We start from the raw sequence: 19184 nt of genomic DNA, 5'->3' as shown, positions 1-19184 counted from the left end.
AAGGAATGTTGTGGTCAATAGTATCAAATGCAGCACTAAGATCGAGTAACACTAATAGAGAGATACAACCACGATCGGATGATAAGAGCAAATCATTTGTAACTCTAATGAGAGCAGTCTCAGTACTATGGTACAGTCTAAATCCTGACTGAAAATCCTCACAGATATCATTTCTTTCTAAAAAGGAACATAGTTGTGAGGATACCGCCTTTTCTATTATCTTTGACAGAAAAGGTAGATTCGAGATCGGCCTGTAATTGACTAATTCTGTACGATCAAGTTGCGTTTTTTTAACAAGCGGTTTAATCATAAAAGTTAATGATGTCAAGTCAAGTCACCTTCATTTATATAGCGCTTTTAACAATATGAACTGTTTCAAAGCAGCTTTACATTGATAATAGGAAATTACAGTAACAGAGGTTGTTTTGGCTTTTGGCTTTACAGCAGCTCTAGGATAAAGTTATTGCCCAGCTGAAGTTAGTTTTGATTGATTGATTCACTTCCGTTGCGAAGATCATTAGATATTAACTTAGGGGCCGCTAACACGACACCGTTCTAACAGAAAACGCCATCCTTCTTATGATGTAACAAGTACATCAGGATTTATGGGAAGTGTTCCTGGTTCCGGCTGACCTAAACTATGCAGCCTAACATTGAATTATAGAAGTCTATAATGTTTTATGTGTATACTAGGCAAAAGATATGTGTTTTTAGTCTAGATTTGAACTTGAGTGTGTCTGCTTCCCAGACAATGTTAGGAAGACTGTTCCAAAGTTTTGGTGCTAAATTGGAAAAGGATCTACCACCAGCAGTCGATTTTGATATTCTAGTTATTATCAACTGGCCGGAATTTTGAGATCACAATAGACATGAAGGACTATAATGCCATGCTTTCATGGTAGATGCAGCCGCATATAGCCGGCTTCCTCCATATAAGACCGCTTCAGCACTGGCTTCATGGCAGAGTCCCGAGGTGGCCATGGCAGAGTGGCACGCTCCGTGTGTTAACAACACCCGGCCTGCCGCCAAACTTTCAGCTTTGTTCAGACCTTTTGCTTTTCTGGGCCAAACGCTCCTAGAACAAGTGTCTGCTAAACACACCAGCTGAGGGGCCACGTTTAATGGGCATGCAGTAACGAGGGTCTGGGCGAACCTCCAACTGCATTGGCATCCTTTGCCTCGAGTTGTTAGCAGTTCCCTTGCTTGATGCCGCTGCTCAGCAAACCTGCACTGCTCAGTACAGCGACCGTTGCTCATACGCTTCCCTCGCATGTCACAACTCTCCTGTCACCTCCTCCTATGGAGTCAGAAGCTTCTAAGGTTGCTTCTTCCACTTCAAGTTCCGGCCTGCTCAGTCATGTTGCCCAAAGAGGCCTCACGACAGCCTGTAGCCAAGGAGAGTGGATACTCCATCCCCAGGCGGTCCAGCTGCCCCGGGATCACTTCGGGGCTTGCACAGTGACATCTGTTGCCTCTCCGAACTCGTTCCCTTGCCAGTTGTTTACTCCCTGAAACACGGAGACACTGGCATACAGCTGACCCTGGGGCCTACGCAGAGTGCGTCAAAAATCCCCAGTGAGCCTTCTTGCACAACACTCTGCTAAGTCAGCAAGGAGTAGGAGCAGGTCTTCATAGTTGCCCCTTTATGGCCCAACTGGACCTTGTTCCCCCGAACTTGTGCTCCTCTCGACAGCCCTTCCTGACCCATTCCTCTGAGACATCCCATGGACGGGGATCCATTGGCACCCGTGCCAGACCCTGGGAATCCCATGTCTCGTTGCGGAGGTTCAGCTATCTACTCTCTGCGAGAGTTCCCTCTAAAAAAAATTAGGCTTGCTTATGACCTGAAGTGGAACCTGGAAGGCTATTTCCATGCAGAGGTTGGCCCACTGCATAGTGGTTGCCATCATCTTGGTGTGTTTCCCAAGGTGCACTGTGCCCACCTGGGTAGTGAGCTCCTCTAAAGAGAGACTGTAGTTCCTTCCTGGGCGTTGACATAGAGTGCCTCGCTGACAGATCTTTTAGAGCTGCGGGCTAGGCGATACCAGCACATTCGCTAGGAAAATAGCCTAATGTGTCGAGCCGGTTGCTTTCCGTGGGCTCCCTTCACATGAAGCCAGCTTCACCATTAGCCTGGTTTGTAGTGTCAGCTTGCTGCGCTATTCCCCTCCTATGGACAGGGTTCGGCTAAAGGGGAACTCAACTTTAGCAAAATGGCGCATGTATCCACATACGCCATTTTACTCCAGTTGAGTTCCCCTTTAGCCGAACCCTGTTATATCTGTTGAACTTGTGCTAGGCTGGGTCCATATGTTGCGATCCCTACGGCGATCCCATATATGTATTCTTCCATGGTACGGCTCCCTCCAGCGAACCTGTGTCTTCCCTTGGCAACTGTCACTGACCGGTTGCGTCTCCCCCCTGTTATCGGCTGGAGCCACCAGTGACATTCCATATGTTGTACTGCCCACTAATTCGCTCAGTCCATATGTGTTATTCTCCACGTTACCTCCCTACGGGCAGGATGTGGCTTCCGCAGCATATATGTCTTCCAACGAAATAATGGAAGTAATGCTTTCCCAGTGGTCTTGTGGAATAGCAGTGACTTTCCTGGCCTAAGCCCTGTCCTATCTCCACCTCAATATGCAGAGGATTAGGATGCTCTTGTCTAGGCACTGGAAAGTGGCAGCACTAGTGGCGTTTTAATAGGGATCCGAATCAGTCGTAACGTACGACTACGTCGACTGAAAGGAAAAGTCTCAGTTACCTATGTAACCCTCGTTTCCTGAAGGGATAGTCCCATAGTCCCATCGCCACTATTGCTGGACCACCGCTGACTCCGGGCTCCGCTCGGCTCCTCAGTGAAAAACAAGTGGTGCGTGGATCCGCTTCCGTGTTTATACCCGCGCTGCAGGGCGGAACGCGAGATACAATTCATGCACACCAATAAGCGTGATCCCAATCAGTCGTAATGTACGACTACGTTTACAAAATCTTACGTTAGCCAGTTAGCAGGAGACCTACACAATATAAAACACAAAACAAAGTATTTTGAACACCCGGTAGAAAAAATATACATCAATAATTATTCATACATACAGGTTGGGATTCCAAGGAGCAAATTGGTCCAAATAAACTGGGTACTGACCCATCTTTCAAGAGCAAGTGTTTTGCAAATCCCGCATTAAACTCCGAGATTTGAGAAGCAGTCGTTAGTAAAATGAAGGGACTAAGGTTTGGGATTATACTGCTGTGGTATCTTGATAAAGATGAATTTTAACCACAGATTCTTCACAGCCTCATCCTTTGGAAGTGAAAATAAACCGAATTTACTTTCACAGCGGAGAGCACAGCGTCTTGACAACAGGATATCCACATGAACGAGCTACAGCAAGATGTCCTGTCCACGCAGAAGATAGGCGAGCATTATGCAAATGTAGTAAATTGTGATGTGTGAACTTCATGAAAATAGATTAGAATTCCAAACTACTCCAAATAGGGGCACTTTAAACTGACGAATAATCTGTACAGATTTATTGAAATTTGGGCTTTGAATTATGTTTTGTGCACAGTGGATCATAAAAATGAGCTGCTATTAAATTTATGATGAGTTTTTGTGACTATTATAAAAAGTTTAAATGAGGATTGTAAAATTGTATTCAATAATTTGCTAAATTTATGATAGTTTTTGTGTGGGTATATATGCGTATGCATGTACATTTGAGAAGATAGACATGTGTATGAGATTTTATTTATTTATTATATTGCATGTTCTTTTTCTTTTTCTAATTAATTATTATATTTGTAAATATAAAGGTTGCTATATTGGTTGTGGTATGTCTATACAGTGTTATTATAAATAAAGGTGTGTTAAAGGTCTCTCTCTCTCTCTCTCTCTCTCTCTCTCTCTCTCTCTCTCTCTCTCTCTCTCTCTTTCTCTCTCTCTCTCTCTCTCTAGATTTAGTGGCAAACCTGTGAGCCTTTTGTTGAAATGTTAGCCAATACAGACGGATTACGCCACTAGGCAGCAGCGATATATAAAGGGGGCTGTTAGCCGCATTTGTACAGTTGAAAAAGACATGCTTAGGTATCAACAGTGAAGCAGGTAGCTGGTAAAAATATTTGAAAACACAAATAGAAATGCATTAAGGAACGTTTTTTATTTTTATATTTTTTTATAGCCGTCGCTTTGTCCGTATAAAATGGAATACATCATCTCCTGAAAAGCGTCTTTATTCCTGTTTTAGATAGCTAATTCGTTACTCGAATAACATTTCTCAAGATAAATACAACAGTGTCTCGCAAAGCCACGAGGAAAACCTTTGGTCCTGACCATTTAACATCATGACAAGGTATAACTTTTTATTGTGCTTAACGGTTCTTATTTCTTTGGGACTGTCCGGGAGCGATGAGCCGGACCTCTTTCTGCCCCCAGTGAGCGAGATGTCCTCGGAAGCTGGAGTCTCTCTTTTTGATGTGGAGGATGTGGACTCTCCTGAGTGTTCCGCGTGCGTTTGGAGAGAACAGAGCAAAGTCTTACGGCTGGAAACAATCAAATCACAAATCCTTAGCAAACTGCGCTTAAAACAAGCGCCCAACATCAGCAGAGAGGTGGTTAATCAGCTTCTTCCCAAAGCACCTCCGCTGCAACAGCTCCTGGACCATCATGACTTCCAGGGGGACGCATCCTCCCTAGATGATTTCATGGACACCGATGAGTATCACGCCACCACCGAGTCAGTCATCACCATGGCCTCAGAGCGTGAGTTACAAAACTTAAATTTGTTAAGTTGTTTAAGTTATACTGCTTAAAATAATGACAGTTTAATCGAAAACACGCTCAGTGTTCTTTGCTTCCTTTAAATGTGAATTTATAGACTACGCAACTATTTAAAAGTAGTGTCAAATTGCCTTTTATTTATTTAAATATGGTATAAGCGACAGTTGTGTAGGTGGTCATGAAAGACATGGATTCATAAAAAATACAGTGCACAAAAGTAGCCTATGTCTAAATATTTTTTAAGTATTTTATTATTTATACAAAGATATTTACACATATAGCCTACAAATATATAAATGTAATCTATGAGTGACCGCTAATCATTTTGAATGCTGTCTTCACTTGGTTGCGCCGGTGTCCGTGTAATAATTCAATAATGACAATGTAATTTAAGTCATGACAGGCAGATGCGCTGAATGTAACCACGTTCGAACACATTATAGCCTACTAAATTATGTTAAAAATAAAGAGCAGTAGCCATGTGTTGTTATAGCCTAAATGATGCGCTTTAAAGCAGATGTGTCAGAACAAGCAGGTTCTCCTGCCGTTAGACTGCTAGAAAAAGTGTCCCAAAATACTATTGTTTCCCCTAAATAAGCAGCAGTGCCATACGACAGCACTTGCCTTTTAAATGTGAAGTTTATAGGCATAGCCCGTTTTTTCACATCAGTGGGGACACAAAGCCCGTGGAGGAGTTTTGGGTCGAGGGGAGTGTGTGACCTTTCCGCTGAGAATAGCCGGGGTTCAACAACATTTACACACATAATGTATTCCGCACAAGGCACATGAAAAGCCAAGCAAATAATCCGTTTTTTTCTGACCAGACTGAACAAAGATAGGTTTGTGTTCCCCTAACTAACCTCTGCGTTGATTGTCACACAGCCCACGTTCACGCTGGCACAATGAACACGCTTGACATTCAGGGGACGAATCACATAAATGATCATTTAACGGCTGCAGAGCTCATAGATGCCTCTTATAAATTTTGTTGTCAGAGATAATTGTTGTAGCTGTGCAGTATGAGAGCAGCATGAAAAACTGACTTTTATACCAGGATGGTTCAACGATTGCATTTGCCCATGTATTTAAAAGCAAGCACTTACTTTTTGAAAATGTAACTTAAATTTTAAGGTCTTATAAGTTATATTGTAGTTCCAGTCATCTTTCTGTTCTGTTTTAGTTTATGTAGAGGATTCTTGTTCTATTGGATATTGTAGTGTAATCTTTAACAGAAGCCTTGTTGTGTTGGATTAATGTCTACATATCAATTCAAGGAAATCTCAATAGGGACTATTAGAGTTTTATTTATTTATTTATTTTAAATTAATTTTAGCCTACCCTTCAACTTCTTTTGATGTCCTACAGGGATTATACATGTCTAATAGTTCAATTTAGAATTAGTTAATCTTATACCTATAAAATACAGAAATATTTGTTTTCACTTTGTTCATAAATTGAATATCATACAAATTAAACAATCTTTTGATTTTTGATTTTAACATTTTGATACTTTGTAGTTTTTACAGTATATCTATAAATGTTACAGTATATCATTTTTTTTTCATTGTTTTTCAGCAATCCTTGTTTTTTCTGCTTCCCTCTACCATAATTGTATTCTTGATCATCTCCCAATCACTTTGTTTAAACATATGCACTCAAACCACCAAAAATAAGTGACTAATAAAATAGTACATATCAAATTACGATATTCAATTGTGAAATAGACACCGTACTCAAAACATTGCTTCTCTAGTAAGTGCAATGGGAAGTGCCAAGTATTAAAATAAGATTTCCCCAGTGTTACCAGCTTATATTTTGGGTGTCAGATATTGTGGTGGATATTGTGTTTAAATGTTGCACTGATAGGTTTTGCTCTGCCTCTCTTCTGAATTTGACTGTGCACAGGCAAGAGTAGAAAATCAACCCTTGGAACTCATTTGTCACCTGTCTATTTAGAACATATCTTCCTCCCTTGTCAGTGCTTTCATAACAGTCAGTGTTTTTTTTGTTTGTTTTTTTGTCAGTAATTTGTCGGCTTACACCCTCAACCCCCCTCCCACACAATCACCTACCAACCTCCCTTCTACATTGATTTCACTGACTTGTTTAACTAATTACAATGTGCTAAAATACATTTCCAAACGGTGGTCACAATGCTCTGCTAATGGCCTGAAAGTTATAAGAGGATGATTTAACACAGAAATAAAATTTAAATGGCCATAACTTCTCTTTGTGTTCCACAAATATTTTACTCTGTAGTACACTCCCAAAGAAACACATTCATCAAGTCAGAGAGGAAAAGGCCTCCTATTGACAAGAAGGGTCAGAGAGTTCACAGCAATGTGATATATTGGATGAGGAGCCAATTAACCTCTTCAGGTCTTTTTCTTTGACCGCAAAAGAGAACTAGTAGATTAAACACTACTACCCCCACCTAAAATGTCAAAAAGGATGGGTAGGAGATTAAACAACACTACCAAATGCTGCCTCCCCCACCTAAAATGTCTCTTTCTCTCTCACACACAAAGTCGCATGCAGACTTATATACACACACATTCACAAACACTAACCCACTAACCACTCCCAACTAGAAAAAAACCCAAAGGTCTTTTATTGTGTTGACCCTATAAAAGGGTAATTTCCTGAAGGTGCAGGAACCATAAACATTAGGAGAGAGAATGCTAAAAAGACAAGACGGTTGTCCGACCATCCTCTGATCAATGGGAAGTGTGTGGGAAGGTTTTTTTTTTTTTTTTTTTACTATTAATTAACCATGTGAACACCTGTGTCTGAGACTACTTTCATTCTTTCCTGTTCATCTAAGAGGATGAAAGAGGGATAGAATAAAGGAAGAAAGCAAGCTCGTGTTGAAAACTTTTCATTTCCTGTTTTGTAAACATAAAAATAAAAAGTGAAGAAGTTAAAGTGCTGTAGAAATAACACTAAGTGTAGTAAAAAAAAAAATTGTGTGTTTGTGTGTGTGTGTGTGTGTGGGGGGGGGGGGCTAATAAACGTTCAATGGAACTGAAGTCTATTATACCCTGGGTACAATTTCACTGCTCTCTCAAGAATGCCTCTCTTTCTTTCATTCATTCTCTTTCCTCTTCCCACGGTTCAATGCTTCTCCTCCCCTACTGGAGCAATTCCAGACCCAGACAAGCAGGTACTGAAGTCATCACATGCAACATATAAAACTGTATATTTGAACATAATAAATACAGCTCTTTAAGTAAAAAATAATGTACATATATACTGACAACTCAAAATATAATATATATTTTGATGGTGATGAAATTGAGGCACTATTATAGTTGACATTTGGAGAAATGCTTTTGCTGTATATTTCACTATACATTTCTCGTGCATTGGGATTGTTGAGGAAGAGGGCATTTTGGGTATTGTCTGGTAATTTGCAAGCAGCATCATAGTCCATTAGAGAGTATCCAGAAATTCCAGACTTTCCAGGAATGTGTTTAAATATGCGGTTAAATGTGAAACACTAAAAATAAAAATTGTAGTTCTTTCTCTCATTATAGTCGTTAACAGTCTTGTTGTCCGATAAAACAAGGCAGACTATTTGACCAATTTTCAAAGATGAATCACAACATTACAAACTTTTATTTCAAGCACAAAAAAAAAAAAAAAAAAAAAAAAAAAATATATATATATATATATATATATATATATATATATATATCAGTGGCGGCTGCTGGTCTTTCAAAGAGGGGAAGCTCATTTTCGGCATACATCATAAAAATTGTCCATTTATTTATACATAAATTCTACGTTCCTTTTCAAGAAAATGCTCTGTGACCCTGTCGCACCATATAGGCGTCTTTTCCAGTGACTTGACCAGAGTCCTCTCAATGGCCAGCAGAGTTAAATATAATTGTCTAAATGTAATAATATAATAAAGGTATAAATAATTATATAATAAAGTATAATAATACTACTAATAATAATATATTTAAATTATTTTAAGAATTATTTTTTAATTATTGCTAATAATAATATAAAAAATATAATAAGTAATAATATAATAAATATAATAAAACAAGGCAGACTATTTTACCAATTTTCAAAGATGAATCACAACATTACAAACTTTTATTTCAAACACAAAAAAAAAAAAAAAAAAAAAAATTAAATATATATATCAGTGAAAGACCAGCGGCTGCTGGTCTTTCTGTTACGTCTGAGGATGTACTACCAACCCTAGATGGGTAGTTATGTAACATTTCAAAGAGGGGAAGCTCATTTTCGGCATACATCATAAAAAATGTCCATATATATATACATAAATTCTATATGTTCCTTTTCAAGAAAATGCTCTGTGACCCTGTCGCACCATATAGGCATCTTTTCCAGTGATTTGACCAGTGTCCTCTCAATGGCCAGCAGAGTTAAATATAATTGTATAAATGTAATAATATAATAAAGGTATAAATAATAATATAATACAATATTGACGAATTTGCAGATAAAATCCTCTACGTTCAGTTCAATTTAATTTCCTACCGTATTGGAGAGAAATGTAGTAGCACGTTGATCTGCCAGTTGTGGGTCTTTCATGCAGAGAACTCTCCTCATGTGTTTGCAATTTGCATAATAATGCATTTAAAATCTAGTTGCCAAACGTATCATTATAAGTTCACAATGATGTTTCAGATAAAGTATAATGTGGATAACATTGAATAAATGTATTTTCGCCAGGTTAGATACTGATAATTAATCACTCAAAGCCCCTTATCTAATGGTGCATTCAAGTCCTCGTGGGAAGTCATGTTTACGAGGTACGTCAAGTCACTTTCGTTGGAGCAAGATGGCGGTGTACCTTATTTAACTACACAAAAATACAGCACGGTTTTTAAACTCTACTTCTAGAAAACAAAGAACAAAGAATGTGTATCAGGTGTGTTTTGCTTTTTAATGTTTTTAATTAATTTATGAAGCCACTGTAAACTTATTGTTACATATTATATTGTTTTATGACAATGCTATTACATTTTGTGCAGGAATTAGTTTATTTTGTTGTAAATAAAAAAGCTTGACAATGTCACTGCTAATTACCTAATACTGTGGAATTCCGCCATGTTTCTCATTGACACACCCCCAAATCGGAAAAATCAGGGCTTAAAGAAAATCCAGAGCTTCCCACTCATATTTACTACTTTGTGGTGGTGTTCATGTGCGTTCAACTCGTAAATATGATATTTTCGACATGACTTAACATATGAATGCACCATAAACCTCTCTACTTAACTGTTGGACTTGCACATCCGCCATGTTTGTAGTTTTTAACAGTTCACCACCTTGGAATTATAAGGTTCTATCTGCATTCTGAGCACTTTTGACATACACTAGCTTCAAAGTTTTGGCATTCTCCTTTGTGGATAGACCGTTTTTAGCTTTATTAAAAAAAGTCACAAAATGTACTTAAAAATAAATAAATCACATAATGAAAAGAAGTTGTCACAGAATAATATTATGTGAATAACTCAATTTTGACAAAATGTCAGATAGAACCTTACAATTCCAAGGTGACAAGTTTTTATCCGTGCTTGTAGTTCTAATCTAATCCTCGTCCAACACGCAATGTGTTGTGGGCAGTATTAGCCATTAGAGTGTGCATGGATCTGCACTTCGGATTCTAACCGGAAAAAGTAGAATATCTGGGTATCTTTGGATTACTCATTTAAACATACTATGATTTGGGACACACTAATTCTAATTTCGAATACTATTTAGGATGGATAGTATGCGAATTGGGACACAGCACATCATTGACTGTCATCTGCTTCATCACAGATTGCGACAGGCAGTGTTTTGGGTGATGTGCATTTGAATTATAAACTTCACAGAGTGGATGGAGATAAGATTTTCAGCCATTACTTAAATTCTGCTCTGTACTGCATACAAAACTATTTTATTCCACCAGAATGGACTGCGACTGCAACACATTATCGTCAACTACTTTTGGTACCGCTTTTGACATTTTTGCAAAAAATGTATTATTATGATTCCACTTGTCTGTCTGTTAGGCCATTTCTAAATATTTTTATGAAATGGTTATGGGTAGATTTAGAGGTAGGAGTGGGATTAGCAGCTCAAAATATCTTTTTAATGCTATATTGTTACTAAAAGTGTCATTTTCCTACGCATTTCTGTCCACTTTATATTTTTTTATATAAAATGGTTGTGTTTGCTTTCTGGGGTAGGGTTAGGGGATCTACAATTTATCTATAAAATGGTAAAAGGTAAATTATACAACTATCTTTATGATATAAAAGATTGGTAAATATTTTACCTTTCTTTAAATGTTGTCAATATGTCCACATTGTACATTTCAGCATCTACAAAAATGTATGTTTTGCACCTGAAAATGTTACATATTGATACCTACATATTAACAATGCGACCAGGCTGGCAAATAATAGCGTTATACCAGATGTATAAAGCAAACTCTGGACAAACCAAGGATTTACAGTGAGCTGTGGAAAACCATTTTAAGTGTGAAAAACAAGTTGATAAACATGATAAACAGCCGCCAGAGAAATGTGAATTGCAGCTATTATTTATTTATTTATTTTATTTCTTAATAAAAAACACTTTAGGGCTGGGGTAATTCAACAATGCTGAGCATCTCTGTTGAGTAATATCAGGAAAATATGCACCATCACATATGGGATATACAGAGAGAAAACTAGGACCACAGAGGTCAGAAGATGCCCCCTTTTTCATTGTCAGTCATCTAATTTTCGGTGCCAAAAAGAAAAATAATGTCAGCAAACATGAATATAAATTAATTCATTTCATGAATTATTTATTTGGACAGATTGCCATTTAAAATTAGGCCACAACAATGATCTGTGACCCAAAGGGGAACAAAAAAAAAAAAAAAAAAAGAAGAAGAAAAGGTTATGGCTTAGATGTTATTATTATTTTTTTTAAATGGAAACTGAAATGGGGGCACACATGCATATATCAAGCTTTAGTCTTATCAGCAGTCTTTAGACAGCTTTGGACTCATCAGTTAATATAGAATTTTTAAGAATATTTAGAGTTATGCATAAAACATTTATTAATGTTCTGACCAAAAAAAGTAAATGTAAATGTCGAACAAACTATAATATATCTACATTTTTGAGTAAACAAAATTGTCAGTATTTAATAGATTGTATAAGTGTTTTTATTCATAAAAAATAAAATGTTTGTGGGGACATTTTAATGTGTTTTTTTTTTTTTAACTCTAAATACATCTGGGTTATTGTAATGGCACCATATTGCTCAGATGGCCCTGTTTAATAAATCAGTCAAATAAATCTTAGATAGCATGTGAAACTAAAACTACATATAGCTGTTTTATACAAGCGCACAGATATAAACCGAGTTTTCCTTTTTCTGTTTTTAGGTAATAGACAGGGAAAAGCACTGTACAAAATTAAACAGACTACTGTGGTATGTAATGTAAACCTTTAAAACACACATTATTGCACAACATTTTAATTAGGTTTATAGTTTAGGGAAACTATAGTCAGTTCTCTTATCATTCTTATTGTGACAAATCTGCAAGATTTGCATAGAATTTTGGAGCCTATGGATCAGCCATCTGTCAAGATATTTGTTTGTCTGTTTATACTGCTGTTGTGCATATTTAATTTCAGAAATAGTCCTGTATCAAGACACTTTTTTGTGTGTATAGTTTTTAAATATGGTTTTAGTTTCTAGTTTCATGTACAATCAACTGTAAGATTGTGCTCTTAATTACCTTAATCACTGTTTCTTGATCCTGGTGGTTCCAATGTGTCCCTTAATACATGGTGAGTCTGCATGAGCATGCTCATAAGCAATCTCATATCTGCACTTTTGTATATGTATTATTTTTGTTTTATGAATGCAATGAGCACTTTTACACTTTTAGTACACTAGCTAAATACCCTATTATTATGGGGAGCATGTAGGACATGCTTTTGTTGAGCGTGGGGGGGCTGCGCTGCTAAAACTGTGATATGAGTCTTCTGCCTGGCTCTGTCCCCCAGGAGTATTCTGAATGAGGGTGTCACTTGCAGTCTGTACCCCCCATTTTCCCAACACACACCATTCCTCTGTCCCGTGTCCTTCCCCCACTTATGCTCTCCGATCTCCTGGGATAAGGGGGCCAAACAAAGAAGGAGTGAGGCGGCATAGGCTGGGATGGCGGGGTGGGGAGCTTTGTGGCCCCTGTCTTATTAGAAGGGTCGTGAATGTGTCAGAATGATTAATTTGCAGAGGTGCACAGGGATACCCTTGAGCCACATTTATCCAGAGTCTGAGCTCTCTAGCACACACATCCCCTGATGTGTTTAGTTGATATTTGGAAAATTAAGAAAAGAAAATATGAATATAATGCATGCAAATAAAATTTTGACCTAGCTATACCACTCAAAAAACTATAACAACAGGTAATAACATTACTGAATTTTTAACAAAATTCTGACATTTAAGTGTGAAATAGTTTTATCCCCTCCCCCATCCATCATTCAGTACCAGATAACTAAATGTCATTATTTATAATGTTTTTGTTTTGCTTTTAAAAGCATATTCATTTCACCACAGAGCATCAGCCTTTACCATCAAACTATCTGTAATCAACATATATCAAAATACTGCTTATCAACTACAATTGGAGCTTTAATAGATCAGAAGACAATGTAGATATATTTAATGGAATAACAATCTTCAGGGCTTAAAGGGTTAGTTCACCCAAAAATGAAAACTCCGTCATCATTTACTTCACCTACATTGTCGTTCCAATGCTGTAAGACTTTTGTTTATCTTCGTAACACAAATTAAGATATTTTTAATGACATCTGTGAGTGATTTCTGTCTTTCCATTGACAACTATGCAACTAGCACTTTGACGCTTCAAAAAGTTCATAAAAAGATTGTACAACTAATGCCTATGAATTGAGTGGTTTATTCCAAATTTTCTGAAGAGACACTATTGCTTTATACACTGAACAGACTTATTTTAGGCTTTTATTCACATAGAAATATTCATCAACGAACACATCAGTTATGGTAAACAGAAGCTCAAGCATGTCCGCATGACGTGCTAATGAGGTTCATTCTCATGTGTTATGTAGCACAATTGAGCTTCCACAAGAGGTTTGTTCACGCACGTCAAGCAGGTTCGGTTGAGCTTCTGTTTATGTTCTTTGATCAATGTTTAAATGTGAATAAAAGCCTAAATTAAATCTGTTCATCATATAAAGTGATCATGTCTCTTCAGAAAATTTGGACTAAACCACTCAATTCATATGAATTCGTTTTACAATCTCTTTATTAATTTGGCTTGAGAAAGCCAACTTACTGAAATCCTATTTAAACTTATTATGTTGGCTTTTTCAAGCCAACTTACTGATTTTGTACTTCAAACTTTGACGAGTCATAGCTCAGAGTGACGATTTCGCAGAAACGTGTGATTTACCACATTTGTAGAGGCTGACAGGCTCTGTAAGAACATACCTCACAATGGGGTAAAAGTTGCACCCCTGGGGGGCAGGAGCTACCCAAAGTTGCCCCATTGACTTACTATGGTGTAGGACGGCCCATGAAATGCATGTGTTTTTCCTACTATGGTAAATTGCATAGGGATTTTGTATTGAACATAGCTCTGGATCACAGTGTCACAGAGACAAGGGGGTGGGCTCATTTTACTCAGACGACCAATCAGTCTCTCAGGATCATTGTGAAGCTATCAAGCCACACCCTAGCAAGCATTTAGAGCACCTCGGCAACAAGTTCCATAGACTTTCATTGAAAGAGATCATTGGGATATCTCCGGATAGAAGTGTCATAGAAACACGAGGGTGGTCTCGTTTGACTCGGGGCAGCAACCAACCAATCATGAATCACCTCAACACTTCCTAGCCCCTCCCTAGCAACCATTGTCGAGCACCTTAGCAACCAAAATCCATAGAGGGATATATTCCATTCTGAATGTCACAGAGGCATGGGAGTTGGTTCATATCATTCATAGTGACAAGAAGCCTTTGCAGTTTCATCATTGGCAGCTGCCAAGCAACTCCATAGCAACCAAACAGAGTACCCTAACAACCGTTTAGCAAAACGTATATCTCTGCATCAAAACATCGTATAGAGATGGGGCTTGGCTCTTTTGACTAAATCATGGTAAACTATGATAGATCATGCTAGAATCATAGTAAATCATACTAGAACATGATAAATCATTGTATACATTTACATTTATTCATTTAGCTGACGCTTTTATCCAAAGCAACTTACAATTGCTATATATGTCAGAGGTCGCACGCCTCTGGAGCAACTAGGGGTTAAGTGTCTTGCTCAGGGACACATTGGTGTCTCACAGTGGATTCGAACCCGGGTCTCTCACACCAAAGGCATGTGTCTTATCCATTGCGCCACACCACCCCTTACTATAGTAAATCATGGTAAACTATGGTAAATCGTGGTAAATCATGGTAAACTATGGTAAATCATACTAGAATCATAGTAAATCATACTTGAACATGGTAAATCATGGTATACTATAGTAAATCATGGTATACTATGGTAAATAATGGTAAATCATGGTAAACTATGGTAAATCATGGTAAACCATGTTAGCAACATGCTAGCAACATGCTAGCATGATACTAACAATGCTAGCATGATGCTAGCAAAATGCTAATAATGCTAGCATGATACTAGCTATATGCTAATCATTCTAGCTTCTTGCTACAAACATGCTAGCAAACATGCTATTCATGTTAGCATCTTGTTCAAATATGCTAGCATCATGCTAACAACATACTAATCATGCTACCTACACACTAATCATGCTAGCTTTTGCTAAAAACATGCTAGAATAATGCTAGCAACATGCTAATAATATTATTGCTAATAATACCATGGATTTTGGTTGCTAGGGTACTCTGTTTGGTTGCTAGGGAGTGGCTTGGCAATCATGAAACTCCAAAGGCTGCTTGTCAGTATGAATGATATAAACCAACTCCCATGCCTCTGTGACATTCAGAATGGAAGATAGAAGATATCCCTCTTTGGATTTTGGTTGCTAGGGTACTCTGTTTGGTTGCTAGGGAGTGGCTTGGCAGCTACCAATGATGAAATTCCAAAGGCTTCTTGTCAGTATGAATGATATAAACCAACTCCCATACCTCTGTGACATTCAGAATGGAAGATATCCCTCTTTGGATTTTGGTTGCTAAGGTGCTCGACAATGGTTGCTAGGGAGGGGCTAGGAAGTGTTGAGGTGATTCATCATTGGCTGTTTGCTGACCCGAGTCAAATGAGACCACCCCCATGTTTCTATGACAATAACTAATCTATGTTTCTTTCTTTCTAAATAATCTATCTTTCTTTCTTTCTAACTAATCTATCTTTCTGACTAATCTATCTATATATTTTTCTTTCTTTCTAACTAATCTTTCTTTCTTTCTTTCTAACTAATCTATATTTCTTTCTTTCTAACTAATCTATATTTCTTTCTTTCTAACTAATCTCTTTCTTTTTCTTTCTTTCTAACTAATCTTTCTTTTTTTCTTTCTTTCTTTCTTTCTTTCTAACTAATCTTTCTTTCTTTCTAATTAATCTTTCTTTCTTTCTTTCTAACTAATCTATCTATCTATCTATCTATCTATCTATCTATCTATCTATCTATCTATCTATCTATCTATCTATCTATCTATCTATCTATTTCTTTCTAACTAATCTTTAGTTAAAGAGACAGGCAGCATGGTATGTTTGCCATGGTCTCTGTCACTGTTGACAGAATCTCTGAACTTGTTGCTAAGAGCTTAAAGCAAGGCCTGTGAAAAGTATGATTTTGCAAGAAGCTTCCAGAATCATTGAAGACTACAAATACATTGAAAGGAATATAACACACACTGAATTGACTGAAGCTGAATAATAATAATAATAAAACTATTGCCTGTAGAGTTGCTTATAGCCTAATTGAACTTGCTACAAAATTGAACTTTTCACAGTTATTAAGCTGAACTGACTTGAGTTGAGTAATGACACTATTGTCTTTTTAGCACTGCTTAATTTTAATTTCATATTTGATGAAGTTCCCACAATACCTCAATATTTATTGAAGAGTAGAATGTACAAATTTATTTTCTTCTTTTTGCATCAGTTTCTCAAACTAGATACTCTGTTGTATTATCTAGATGTTGTTGTGATCTGTGCCATTCACTTTATTTCTTTATCTTGGTTAGATCCAGATTTGTTTCTTTTTTTTTTCCAGACAGCAGTAAATGAAATAGCCTTCATCTTGCAAAAGAACAATAGAAATCTGAGTTTCTATATAGATGTGTTTGGTCATTTCTAAAACCAAAATTTGACTTGAAACTGTACAAGAAAATTTTACGGTGTAAAAAATATCATAATATTACAAAGTTTTCTTAAGGATTATGTAACAATGATTTTTTTGGAGACTGAAATACTGGCAGCATTTCAAACATATGTTTGACAAATTAAATGCTACTTCAGTTTTCTTTAAAAAAATAACATAGTTCTAAACCTTTGAATGTGATAGTCTTAACTTAATTTAAAATAGGAGAGAAACAAAGCGCCACGCTTCCAGCGCCCTACTTAAGCCTCCTAATCCTCCCGCAACACTTGGGGTGGAGGATGGGACAGGGCTTACGCAGAGAGAGTGTCTATCACTGCTGTTCTGCATGACCCACTCAGTGAGACTATTGGATAACACTGGGAAAGCGTGCCCTTTTCAGGGGAAAGGGAACGCTGCGGAAGATGCCCATAGGGAGGTATCATGTGGAATAACACTTATGGACTGGCCAAATAGGGCAGTGCAACATATGGAATGTCTCTGAGGTGGCTCCGGCCCAGATAGCAGGGAATCAACACAGGCAGGGATGGCAGAGCAGACTCTGCCAAGGGAAAGACATGGGCTCACTGTAGGGAGCCGTACCGTGGAAAAATACACATATGGGATCGCCGTAGCGATCACAACATATGGCACCCAGCCTAGCACAGGTTCCACCAGAGCACACAAGTGTTAGTCCTGATAGGCTCCGCCATGTCCGACTGCTGAGGGTGGTGGAGAAACTCAACAGGGTTCGCCAAACTGGGGAACTCTACTGGAGTAAATAAGTGCATGTATCCAGTCCATAGGAGGGGAGTGGCGCAGCAAGCCGATACTAAGCGGGGTCTAAGGTGTTTACAGGCAATGGCAAGTACACGGGAGGATACCGGCTCTACGCAAAGGCTATAGCAAAGGCTGTTGCCTTTGGCTTGCTCAGTTGGGGATATTTGGGGATATTTAATTGAATTAATCAATCAACGATACCATTGATCAGCATTACCAAACGTGGACGTTCCACTATAAACAAACATTGATGTATTGTTTTTATTTATTACTGTGAAGCTGCTTTGATACAACCTATGTTGTGAAAAGCGCTATATAAATAAACTTGACTTGACTTGACTTGACTATAGAATCTAGCAAACGTGTTAGGTGTTGTGTTAGGTGGAGCAGAGGGTGTGGGAGACCGCTTCACAGCGGCCTCGGAGTACACACTGCTGCCCGCTGGCGATAAGAAAGGGGGTCGAGGGTGGCAAGGCATTGCGTCGTGCACCGCCAACCGCGCTCTCTTGGGACCCAAAGACAAAGGAAATTGCTCTTTTATTGAAGTTTTGGGTACTGCTGGCTGTGGGGCTAGCGTTGGAAAAAAAAGTAAACTGAACACAAGATTCTCCCCCCGGCCCTCGTCCAGGGGAGGGAGTGGTGCGGGCACCATCTCCTGAAAAGCTCTCTCCTCCGTCTTTGGGTCACCCGTCTCAGAGTTGTTTGGCCCTGAGTTTGGCACTCAGTTTGGCGGCCTGGACGGGCTGGGCGGTCTGTCTGCTGCTTGGGCTGAGCGGGAGTGGAGGCGAACGCAGCAGACGGCAGCGTGGAAGCAGCAGCTGGCCGTCATGGCAGGATGTGCTTAATCGCCTCCGTCTGTTTCTGTGCAGCGGAGAACTGTTGCCGAAGTTCAGCCAAAGATGGCACTCCTAGACCACAAGTGTGGACATCTTCTGATCCAGTGTGCACGCAGTGACTTTAGTCGCCCATAGGGCGATGTCCATCGCAGTGCGCCCCTCCTGAAATAGCTCTGGATCAGTCCTACCCTCGTGCAACTGCTTTAATTCCTTGGCTTGGTGGACCAGCAGGAGATTCATGGCGTGTAGGGAGGACGCAGCCTGTCCAGTGGCTCTGTAAGCCTTGCCTGTGAGAACAGACGAGAACTTACAGGCCCTGGATGGATGACCTGAAACACCCTGCCAGGAAGCGCTTTTAGGACACAACTGCATCGCAACAGCGTGCTTCACTGGGGGAATGTCCACGCACCCTATGGCCGCTCCTCCATTGAGG

General features: G+C 38.7%; 1 protein-coding gene across 2 annotated transcripts in view; it reads left to right on the top strand.

The window, feature by feature from the left end:
• Positions 1-4088: 4088 nt before the first annotated feature.
• gdf11 (growth differentiation factor 11) overlaps positions 4089-19184 on the top strand; it is a 281688-nt gene continuing 266592 nt past the window's right edge. For both annotated transcript variants that reach the window (XM_079857519.1, XM_079857520.1), the window contains exon 1: positions 4089-4762. In XM_079857519.1, coding sequence (XP_079713645.1) covers positions 4345-4762 — 418 coding nt within the window. In that variant the 5' untranslated portion in view covers positions 4089-4344. The remainder of the gene's footprint in view (positions 4763-19184) is intronic.

This window comes from Squalius cephalus (assembly GCF_949319135.1).
Source record: "Squalius cephalus genome assembly, chromosome: 22".
Taxonomy (NCBI): domain Eukaryota; kingdom Metazoa; phylum Chordata; class Actinopteri; order Cypriniformes; family Leuciscidae; genus Squalius; species Squalius cephalus.
This window is presented reverse-complemented; position numbering and strand designations above follow the sequence as displayed.